At 45.0% G+C, this 12,093-nt stretch overlaps 1 protein-coding gene across 2 annotated transcripts; it reads right to left on the reverse strand.

Moving 5' to 3' along the window:
• Positions 1–11,110: 11,110 nt before the first annotated feature.
• Positions 11,111–11,799, reverse strand: LOC105869710 (PRELI domain containing protein 3B-like). 2 transcript variants are annotated; one of them, XM_075998012.1, is made up of 2 exons: positions 11,592–11,799; positions 11,111–11,528 (listed from the first exon to the last, which is right to left on the reverse strand). In XM_075998012.1, exons 1-2 carry the CDS (start codon positions 11,797–11,799, stop codon positions 11,215–11,217), a joined length of 522 nt encoding a protein of 173 aa, XP_075854127.1. In that variant the 3' UTR covers positions 11,111–11,214. The 2 variants fall into 2 exon arrangements, with proteins under 2 accessions (XP_075854127.1, XP_075854126.1); XM_075998011.1 differs by having other exon boundaries at positions 11,111–11,799.
• Positions 11,800–12,093: the final 294 nt, after the last annotated feature.

Below are 12,093 nucleotides of genomic sequence, written 5' to 3' on the forward strand. Positions count from 1 at the left end.
ACTAGAAATAGAAAGAAATTAATTGGCCAACTAATAATATATATATATATATATATATATATATATATACACAAAAAAAATTAGCCGGGCATGGTGGTGCATGCCTGTAGTCCCAGCTACTGGGGAGGCTGAGGCAGGAGGATCGCTTGAGCTCAGGAGTTTGAGGTTGCTGTGAGCGAGGCTGACACCACGGCACGCACTCTAGCCTGGGCAACACAGTGAGACTCTGTCTCAAAAAAAAAAAAGGACACAGGTGAAGAGGTGGGTAGGGTGAGGTGCAGGGGAAGGGGCACAGAGCTTCCCTGGGTGCACCGCCCTCCGGGAACCTGCATCTCTTCTGCTATCCAGAAGCTCTCAGAAAAGACCCTGTTCTTTTCGGTCTGCACGGAGGCGTCACGACACAGGCATGGTGCAGAATCACGTGGAAATGTGACTGGACAAAAAGCACATGATCTGAACCCAGGAAAGCCTGTCTGTTCAGGCTTGTCTTGGGCTATCTGTGCAGCATTCCTTCCTCTAGGGTATGGGGCCGGACCGTCTCTGGAACGAGGGTCTTTCAACCCACGATCGGATCGGAGTCCTGTCTTGGGAGGTGAAAGGAAGATAGGAGAAGGTCAGAAAGAGAGAGATTCTGTTTCCTGAGGCCTAAAGCACACCCACATTATAGGATAACAGGGACTGCGGGAATCATGTATGAGCAGAAACTGTGAAATACATATATATATATATACACATATAATATATATGCATATATACACGTATATATGTATATATAATGTGTGTATATATATATAAAATATCACAGTGCAAAAGTTCAAGTGTAAAGAATAGAAAAGCGAAGAACAGATGAAGAGAGAGCCATGGGACCCGAGTTCCCCGAGAGGAACTGACATGAAACTCAACCGCTTCTGAAAGCGCCCCATGCCCACACCCTGACGATTCTTCCTCCCAAGCGGAGACCATTTCCCTTCTGGCCCCAGTTCCCTTTTCTCCCTCAGGAAGCCTCCTTTTGGCCCAGCCTCAGTCTTGCTCGAATATATATGTAGGTTTGACTTTCTAAGAACTTTTACGTGCCTCAGGGTAACAACAGCAAGACTCCAGCGTCGTGTGGACATTACTCTTTCTGATCTCTAGGGCAATCTCGTCGAGGCACCTACTCCCATTGCCACTGCCATTCTGAAGGCAAACGGCGCCACAGCCTCACACCTGGAATCCCAGCACTCTGGGAGGCCGAGGCGGGAGGATCGTTTGAGCTCAGGAGTTCGAGACCAGCCTGAGCAAGAGTGAGACCCCGTCTCTACTAAAAAAAAAAAAAAAAAATAGAAAGAAATTAGCTGGACAACCAAAAATATATAGAAAAAATTAGCCGGACATGGTGGCGCATGCCTGGAGTCCCAGCTACTTGGGAGGCTGAGGCGGGAGGATCGCTTGAGCTCAGGAGTTCGAGACCAGCCTGAGCAAGAGCGAGACCCCGTCTCTACTAAAAAAAAAAATAGAAAGAAATTAACTGGACAACCAAAAATACACAGAAAAAATTGGCCGGGTGTAGTGGTGCACACCTGTAGTCCCAGGTACTCGGGAGGCTGAGGCAGGAGGATCGCCTGAGCCCAGGAGTTGGAGGTTGCTATGAACTGGGCTGATGCCACGGCACTCTAGCCCGAGTAACAGAGTGAGGCTCTGTCTCAAAAAAAAAAAAAAAAAAAAAAAAATCTAAAGGTGGTTTTTAGGATATATCCAGGCCCCACATTCCAGTGGATCGGGTGACCATACCAAGAAACGGACTCAGCTGGAGCTGGGACCCCAGGAGCTGAAGCCACCCAAGAAAGTGATGTCTACACCCCTATCATTTCACCCCGAATCTAGCCAATGAACACACCTAACTGCCTGGTCCTTTGCCTGCCAGACTACCCTTAAACACCCTGTCTCCCCGGTTCCCGGAGAGGCGGATCTGAGAAACGTCTCCCACCGGCCTGCTTAGCGCTGTGGGGAATAAACTCTTTCTCCACCGCACCTGCTACCGGCTCGGCGCATGCGCCCTCCCGCGGGCGGCAAGAACAGTGTCAGGATTTGAACCCAGGTTGCCTAAGTCCCGTGTCTCAAGATTTTAACATTCGCTCAGGCCTGTAACCCTAGCACTCTGGGAGGCCGAGGCGGGCGGATTGCTCGAGGTCAGGAGTTCGAAACCAGCCTGAGCAAGAGCGAGACCCCGTCTCTACTATAAATAGAAAGAAATTAATTGGCCAACTAATACATACAGAAAAAATGAGCCGGGCATGGTGGCGCATGCCTGTAGTCCCAGCTACTTGGGAGGCTGAGGCAGGAGGATCGCTTGAGCCCAGGAGTTTGAGGTTGCTGTGAGCCAGGCTGACACCACGGCACTCACTCTAGCCTGGGCAACAAAGCGAGACTCTGTCTCAAAAAAAAAAAAGATTTTAACATTCTCATCCGGGGCTTCTCTAAGGACGATGGCATCTGCCTCTAGAGTATGTTCTACTGACGGAAAATGTGTGTCTCTTAAAAATTCCCAGGCTCGAAGCCCATGCCAGTATACATGCATCTGTGAAGGTCCATCAGCCCTCCTTCCCAGCTGACACCCGAGTGAAACCAGCAGAGAGTGCGAATTCCCCAAGTAGGGGCAGACCTGCCGCTTAGCGCTGTGCAAGTCCACCTCCTCTTTCTCTAATATCTCCCCTTTCCCTCCCACCCCCTCGGCCCTGGTAACCACCAGAGCTCCACTCTGTTTCTAAGAATTCAACCTCTTTTTTTTTTTTTTTCTTTTACATTCCACGTACAAGTGAGATCATGCAGTGTTTGTCTCCCTGTGTCTGGCTTATTTCACTTCACACCGTGTCCCCTAGGGCTTCAGCCATGTTGTCCCAAATGGCTTCCTTCTATTTTATTTTATTTTATTTTTTAGTTTTTGAAACAGAGTCTCACTCTGTTGCCCGGGCTAGTGTGCCGTGGCGTCAGCCTCACTCACAGCAACCTCCAACTCCTGGGCTCAGGCGATCCTCCTGCCTCAGCCTCCTGAATGGCTGGGACTACAGGCATGCGCCACCATGCCCGGCTAATTTTTTCTATATATTTTTAGTTGGCCAAGTAATTTCTCTCTATTTTTAGTAGAGACGGGGTCTCGCTCTTGCTCAGGCTGGTTTTGAACTCCTGGCCTTGAGCGGTCCTCCTGCCTGGGCCTCCCAGAGTGCTGGGATTACAGGTGTGAGCCACCGTGCAAGGCCCTTCCTTCTTTTTTTTAAGGCCGAATGATGTTCCATTGTGTAGGTAGCCCACGTTTTCTCTATCCACTCATTCATTGGAGGCTTAGGTTGTTTCCATATCTTGGCTGTTGTCAATGATGAAAGTGAGGACTTCATTGCCTTGAGCCATGTCCAGACATACAGCCCTTGGGGAACTGAAAGCCATCAAAGATTAGATCTTATGCTCCAAGCAGTGCACCCAGGTCTTTCAGCCTTAATGAAACCATTTTCTTGCATCTTTTGCACATTCCCTGGGATTTCCCCCAAAGGGGTCACATAAAACCCACAGAAGGCAAAACTCCACACTGCTGGACCCAGGGCAGATTCTCCTCTTCTCTCCCCACCCTGCCCCAACTCAAGATCATATTAAACTTTCAAGATTGCTTTCTCCCTACAAACCGGCTCTATGTGATAAGAACTTTTCGTTGTCGTTATGCAAATAAGCTCAGGCTCTACCTCATCTGCTCGGAAGACATGCCCAGACTTGCCTGGGCTTTCTGCGCCTTCAGAGACCATCTGGAGTCTCAGAAGCAAACTTGCCAGCTGAAAACACAGCACACCGAGCACAGCGCTCTGTCCCATGCACGCCCTCGGGTTCCGGTCCGTTGCGTGCACACAAACCCGGAGAGCAAACGTCTTTCCGGCACAGGCCTGGCCGCAGCACAGAACGTTACTCTGTCAAATCAAAAAACAAATCCCGACCCAGTGGCGAACGAGAGACTTTACTCAAAAGGATTATTGCAAGGGTGGAAAGGGACTGGTGGCAAGAGAACACCCTGACCCTAACATCTGCAAGCATCTCAAGAGTTGAAAACAGGCCGGGCGCGGTGGCTCTCGCCTGTAATCCTAGCTCTCTGGGAGGCCGAGGCGGGCGGATTGCTCGAGGTCAGGAGTTCAAAACCAGCCTGAGCAAGAGCGAGACCCCGTCTCTACTATAAATAGAAAGAAATTAATTGGCCAACTGATACGGCTATAAAACACTAGCCAGGCATGGTGGTGCATGCCTGTAGTCCCAGCTACTCGGGAGGCTGAGGCAGGAGGATCGCTTGAGCCCAGGAGTTTGAGGTTGCTGTGAGCTAGGCTGATGCCACGGCACTCACTCTAGCCTGGACAACAAAGTGAGACTCTGTCTCAAAAAAAAAAAAAAAAAAGAGTTAAAAACAAAAATGGTTTTCTTTTAGAGAAAGGAGTCTTTCTAGTTTAGGGGCGAGGACTAAACTCTGGCCCTTTCTATTTCTTGCTCAAGTTCCTTTCTAAAGGAGACTGGAGATCAAACTGAGGCAGGAGACCCAGAATAGGGGAAGACAAGGTGGGGCGGGGCAACAGGGACAGAATTTGGGTTGCGGGTCGACGGAAACACAAAGCTACGGTGGAGCTGCTACTGGAGCCTTGCAAAAAGACCTTTGTTTACACCAGTTCTGGGGAAGCCCCTTGGAGGTGCCCGTGCAGTCAGAGGGCAAAAGTGTCCCCAAGAAACCCTGACTTCGTTTTACCATGATTACCGTAAATTATTACCGCTCCCCCTCGCAAAAAAAAAAAAAAAAAAAAATGGGCTTTGGAAGTCACGACAAATAAAGCAAGAAAAACCCCCCTGCCTGGCACGTGGGAGATGGTAACGTTCTCATCGGTAAGGAAACAACAATGCAAGAAGAAGGAAAGAAAAGGGAACCCAAAGAGACCCCTGTGCCACCATCAGCCTGGACATGTTTGCCCGCTCCTACCCCCTTCTGGAGTGTACTGTGGCTCGCTTATTTTTCTTGACACCCCCGCCATGCCTGCAGGCCGGCTCGCTTGATAAACTTCTTTCACTTTTCTCTGCCGCTTTGGTGTTTGGTTTCAAGTCTTTGTCTCCAAATACAACAATCGAGAATGATCGATCGCTCGTGGTAACAAAACTCTAAAATCTCATTGAAACTGGTCTTTTTTCTTTTTTTTCCCCATCGTGCTGTGGCTTTCACGACGGTCCGGTAACATCACAAGACATAACAGACTCCGTTACCTTACTGTAAGTCTTCCTTTCTACTGACTCCAAATGTTTAGGCAAAGAAAGCTCAACTCTCTCAGCCAATCGGCCAACTAAAGAATCCCTAAACCCGTCTATGATTTCTAAGCCCCCACCTCAAGATATCCAACCTTTTTGGGCTGCACCAGTGTCATACCTTCTACATACTGATTTGTGATTTTTTACCTGCATTTCCTGTCTCCCTGAAATGTTACATAAAACCACACCGACAGCCAACCACCTCGGAACCACTTTCTCTGGAGCCGTTGAGACCATGTCTTCCCAGGCCGAGGTCATTCATATTGGCTCAGAATAAGCCTTAAATATTTTGGCAGAATTTGTTTTATTCCTTCCTCGACGGTCTGGGGGAAGGAGGGAAGCATAAGCCAAGTTAGGTTAGGAAGCATTTGGTTCCTACCCATCAGTGAAGACAGGCAGGGCAGCTATTTACTTATGGGTCAAAGAGCAGGAAGTTGGAGGGTCCGTATTGGGCTTGGTCAAGGGTAAACAGAGGTGCTTCCACGTCAAATCTCACCTAAGCCAGGTGGAGAAGGGTTGTCCTGGAGATGACAGCTTTTCAAACATGATGGGTAAGGAGGATTTTTTAAAATTAGGTAGAAGTCAACATTGACAACCAGTAGCAGTCAGTAACATAAGGGAGGGAAAACTTTCCATTCTCTGAGGGTGTAGAATAAGTCTATCTGTATACAGTAGGCAGATTAACAGGGGAAAGTATAGACAAATTTATTATGTGCGAAGGGTCATCACAAGAAAGAAAAGGGAATAACCCCAAATCCCAGAAAGATCTAGAAGCTTATATACCCTCTTCAGAAGGGAGAGGGAAGGGGGTATGTAGGCAATTTAGGGGAGAGTAAATGATTTGGGGGAAGGATAACTGGGCCCTCAGAAAAATAGGTGAAGGAATCAGGGTGGCATTTCCTGAATGCCACCTGAATGCCACTTTCAATAAGAAGTCTTCAGGCCAGGTGCAGTGGCTCAAGCCTGTGATCACAGCACTTTGGAAGGCCGAGGAGGGAGGATCACTTGAGGCCAGGAGTTTGAGACCAGCCTGGGCAACATAGTGAGATCCCGGATCTAAAAAAAAAAAAAAAAATTAAAAGTTATCCAAGCATGGTGGTGCATGCCTGTAGTCCTAGCTGCTCAGGAGGCTGAGGCAGGAGGATCGCTTGAGCCCAGGAGTTTGAGGCCACAGTGATCTATGATTGCACCATTGCACACCAGCCTGGGCAACAGAGTGAGACTCTGTCTCTAAATAAACAAATAAATAGTATCTGAATGTCAATTACACCTCCATCAAACTATTACCAAAAAGAGAGGAAGAAAGTAGTTAATGATGTCCTATAGAATCAAACAGATAGAACTTTTATCCTTTCTCCTGGGACGAATCTACAGGGTCACATGTAATTGTAGAATGTCTGGACTTGAATAAAGTAGTAAATAGCAAATCAAACTTGGGGGTGTATTGTCTACTTGCATGTCATTATGGAAAGATCATAGCTAAGGAGACAGACACCCGATCTGAGGCCAAAGCAGGTATTTCAGCCAAGGGACACAAAGGGACTGTGCGGGGACCATGGGAAGACTCCACCTCTTGGTTGTGTTGGTGTTACACAACTGTGTGCATTTGTGTGCTGGAAACACTACTGCGGAGGGAGGGACCAACGGGCAGAAGCAGGGCGTGTTTTTAGGGTAGTGAAACCCTTCTATACGGTGCTATAATGGTGGCTACATGTCATCACACGTTTTTCCAAACCCATAGAATGTACAACACCCAAGAGGGAACCCCAATGTGAACTAGGGGTCTATGGGAACTTGCTGTACTTTCCACTAAATGTGGAAATTAAAACTTCCGTTGAAAAAAAAAAAAAGAAAGTCTATTTTTAAAGAAAAGTGTAAGCTGAAAAGCATGATTTTTTTCCTGCACCTAAATGATGGCTCCATGGATGACTTGCAATTAAATCGTTTTATTGAGGTATGACTGATACATAAAAATCTGTGCATATTTAATACACACGACTCGCTGAGGATGCGGGGGTGAGTGCAGCCCTGGGAGACTAAGGCCATGAACATAACCATCAGCTCCAAAGTTTTCCTTTGGATGATTTACTATTATTAGGCGTGTGTGCACGTGTGTTAAAAACATGTAACAAAATATCTGCTTGCCCACGTTCCTTGCAGTATTATTCATAATAGCCAAGACACGAAAACAAGCCTATGTGTCCCTCAAGGGACGAATGGAGAAGAAAAATGTGAGATATATACAGAGACAGATATATTCATATACACATGGAATATTATTCAGATTGAAAAAGCAGGGCATTTTTTTTTTTTTTTTTTTTGAGACAGAGTCTCACTCTGTTGCCTGGGCTAGAGTGCTGTGGCGTCAGCCTAGCTCACAGCAACCTCAAACTCCTGGGCTCAAACAATCCACCTGCCTCAGTCTCCCAAGTAGCAGGGACTACAGGCATGTACCCCCATGCCTGGCTAATTTTTTCTATATATTTTTTTAGTTGTCCAGCTAATTTCTTTCTATTTATAGTAGAGACGGGATCTTGCTCTTGCTCAGGCTGGTCTCGAACTCCTGAGCTCAAACAATCCTCCCGCCTCGGCCTCCCAGAGTGCTGGGATTACAGGCGTGAGCCACCGCGCCCAGCCAAGAAGGACATCCTGACATTTATGACAACACGGATGAAGCTGGAGGACAACACGCTAAGCAAAATAAGCCAGACACAGAAAGACACATACTGCACGAACCTCACTCACACCTGGAATCTAAAAACGTTGAATTCCCACAAGCAGAAAGTAGAAGAGTGGTTCCGAGAGGCAGGGGTGCAGGAGGAGGAGACGCAGAGGTGACAGGGAAGGACGTGAGGTTTCAGATCTGTGAGATAATACGTTCTGGAGAGCAGCTTGCAACTTCGTTGCGCCTACAGCGAACACAGCTGTATGCGGAAGCGGACTTTTTTCAAAGATGCATTGTCCGTGGTGATCCAATGCATTTTTTTTTTTTTTTGAGACAGAGTCTTGCTTGTTGCCCAGGCTAGAGTGAGTGCCGTGGCATCAGCCTCGCTCACAGCAACCTCAGACTCCTGGGCTCAAGCGATCCTCCTGCCTCAGCCTCCCGAGTAGCTGGGACTACAGGCATGCGCCACCATGCCCGGCTAATTTTATATATATATATATATATTAGCTGGCCTATTAATTTCTTTCTATTTATAGTAGAGACGGGGTCTCGCTCTTGCTCAGGCTGGTTTCGAACACCTGACCTTGAGCAATCCGCCCACCTTGGCCTCCCAGAGAGCTAGGATTACAGGCGTGAGCCACCGCGCCCGGCCATAAAACTGCCTTTTAAACAGAAAAGTCTACTACTCTAATATTAAGACTTTGAATTCATACGGAAATTGATTACAAATTCAAATTTTCATCCCATGACAGATGACAGACTACCCACTTGACCTTGTGCCGAATCCCAGCAGGAGCTAACTGTTGGCAGCTGTGTTAAGAACAGGAATGAGGTCAGTGTCTGTCAAGTCTAACCTAGTCGTGACTGTAGGATTGCTAGCTTTTCCCCCCTGTTCACAAGTACGGTTGATTTTGAAAGTAATTAAATGACTAGTATAAAATATACAGGGACATAGGTAGGTGCCATTAAAGAGGGATGTGTCGGTTTTAATTTTTTTTTTTTATAGTTAAAAGAAAGTTTTTATTAACAAGGTTTTTCTTAATTCATATAAGTTCATTTTTAATATTAAATAGGGTTAGGTGCTCAGTAGTCCAAGTTTCATTTATGAATACTTTATTCCAGTTTAGTCCTCTTAAATGCATTTGCTTACTGTGTATTTATATTTTAACAGGTAAAAGCTATGAATTACCAGCTATTTAGAAAGAGGTAATTAACTGTATTGGAAAATAAAAATTTATACAATTTTCTCATTAGATCAGAGTTTAAAAAAAAATCAAATGAAGGATTAAGATTTGCTTAAAAATCTTTTATCATTATGGCATTATACCTTTCCAGAACAAGTATAATTTACAGAAATTATACAAGGCAACCTTTTATCAAATCTCAATGTTCAGAATGTTTTGTTTTGCTGAGATGTTATTTGTTGTAAAAACCATTTCTGGTTACAAAAAAAAAGTCAAACTTTATCGGATTTAACCTGTTTTTTTACAAATGTCCTAGGAAACCTTAAGCCGAATATTTTAAGTAGAAAAACAATAATTTTAGAATAGTTTGTTATACTACTTCTGTGGTTTGTGCACATGTTTAACTGGTCTCTTTTATAGGAAATCTTACTAGTTTACCCCATTAAGCACTGTAAAATAAAGGCCAGAGCTAATCATCTTTTAACAACAATACTCTCAGCAACAAATGCACGTATCAAAGATATTACTTAGCGGTTGATCACTGCCTCCTACAAAATATGAAACAAAGTACATTTGCTAGATTGTTTTTCAGTTTGCAGCTACCCTTTGGCATCCAAAATAAGGATTTCCCATAAATAAAAGCTGCAGGCCGGGCACGGTGGCTCACGCCTGTAATCCTAGCTCTCTGGGAGGCCGAGGCGGGCGGATTGCTCAAGGTCAGGAGTTCAAAACCAGCCTGAGCAAGAGCGAGACCCCGTCTCTACTATAAATAGAAAGAAATTAATTGGCCAACTGATATGTATATAAAAAATTAGCCGGGCATGGTGGCGCATGCCTGTAGTCCCAGCTACTCGGGAGGCTGAGGCAGGAGGATCGCTTGAGCCCAGGAGTTTGAGGTTGCTGTGAGCTAGGCTGACGCCACGGCACTCACTCTAGCCTGGACAACAAAGCGAGACTCTGTCTCAAAAAAAAAAATAAAAAAAATAAAAATAAAAGCTGCAGTGCAATTCACTTAATGGTTAGTTTAGGCCAATCCTTCCCCCCATCCCAATTATTCTTTGTTCTGCCTCACTGCCCCCACACTGTATTATTAAAAACATTAAGTACCTGGGGTTTATGCTTCAGATCAAGACATCACTTGAGTAATTTCAAAATGATGTACAGCTATTCATGTAAAAAAAGATGTTCTGTGGTCACAAGTATTTCAAAAAGTAATTATATTCAAATAACCTGACATATCATGCCTTAGCAATTACAAAACCATGATTTTGACACATGGCAATTTATAAGTTAGGCAAATGTGAATTGCTAAAAGATGTGAACAGCTGTTCTTCTGTTTAAGTTTAGAGTGCTGCAAAATTCAGGTAATGACTTTATTTTTTTCAGTTAACATAAACCAGCCCACGGCACAGCATACTAAATCACAAAGTACAAATCCAAGGAAGGTAATACTTTTACCAAGTCACAAAAATTTGGCAAATCAATACAATACTCTTTAATACAATAAAATTTTATTTTTGTTGGAGTCATGTATTACTTTAGAGGTAATTTTCACTCCAAAAATATTTAAGTACAAAACCAAAACACTGGTTTTTAAAGGTGGTTTATAGCAGAGCAAGTTATACAAATTAATATCTTTTAAAAGTATATAATTTCTCCTTTTAAAGTGAGTTCTCTCATGCAAGCTGTTGAAGTTACAGCAGCAGGGCAATCTCTGCTTTGTTTTGGGGTTGGTCCAAAGCCAGGTAGAGTTCCAATGCATGAAAAGCTTTAAAATTCTACCTTAAGGAGAGTCAATGTCCATACCAATTTCCAAGTACTTTTAAGAAAACTTAAATTTTCATATAAATACTGGAAACCTTAAAATTAGCCATTTCAAACAACACTGATTTCAGATGATCCCTTTATTTAGAAGCCCTGTATCTCTGTTTTGATCAAGTCACATAGCCTAAATCAGCTTATTAAAAAAAAAATTCTACCTAAAATATAGTTGTATTTTTTAAATAACAAATAAATATTGCCAGCTTGGAGAGACCTGGGGCACCCAACGTTATCTACCAACTGGTATCATCATTTTTCTACAAACGCTGCTGCGGCCATTGGAGTCCTTATGCCTCCTCTTGCTGAAGCCGTCAGTTCTTCAATCTCAGCATTTAATTTATGTATCACCCATTCCATTGCTTCTCGGCCTTTATTAGCATTTGAAGATATGGTACTTGCCATCAGTCCTTCAAGGTAACTGCTAAGGCTGACTCCTTTCACAGTGATTATGGCTTCTTGAGTCAAGATAGTTTTTTCTGGGTCCTGGGGATGTGGTTTGTATATAAGTCTCTCATCTACTGAAACCATATTTGTAAATGAAATATTAGTAGATTTAAGTTCCACTGTTTTCTCTACAGGATCAACTACAGAATGTTCTTGCACATATGTTTTGGTTCTTGCTGCACCGATAAGAGACTTCACAATGGAAGGCAGTCCCCACTCTGTGCTCAGAAGTCTGTGGCTGTGCAACTTTCCGGAGGGATCTACACGTCTGTCCAACACATCAACTCCCACCACACTCGGGTTCACAGGGTTTGGGTATTTCTGCATTGCAGCTGTGGCAACAGTTTCCCATGGGTGGTCAAAGACATGCTCCGAAGTCCAGATCTTCATGGTGCGGTCCCCGGGCGGCCGCTAAGGGACAATGATGCAAATAGGCTACACCGGGCGGCCGCTAAGGGACAATGATGCAAATAGGCTACACCTGCCCCCGCCCCGGGGTGCTAGGTGTGGGGCGGGGGCAGGTGTAGCCCCATACTACTTTCCATAGAGGTTGTACTAGTCCGCAGTCCCACCGGCAGTGCAGGAGCTAGCTCTCCCTCCCCACCCCCACCCCCAGCAACTCTTGTGTTGGGACTTTTTGATAAAAGCCATTCTCACCAGAGTTTGGTGATATCTCATTGTGGT

The sequence above is a fragment of the Microcebus murinus genome, chromosome 27 (assembly GCF_040939455.1).
Source record: "Microcebus murinus isolate Inina chromosome 27, M.murinus_Inina_mat1.0, whole genome shotgun sequence".
Lineage (NCBI taxonomy): Eukaryota > Metazoa > Chordata > Mammalia > Primates > Cheirogaleidae > Microcebus > Microcebus murinus.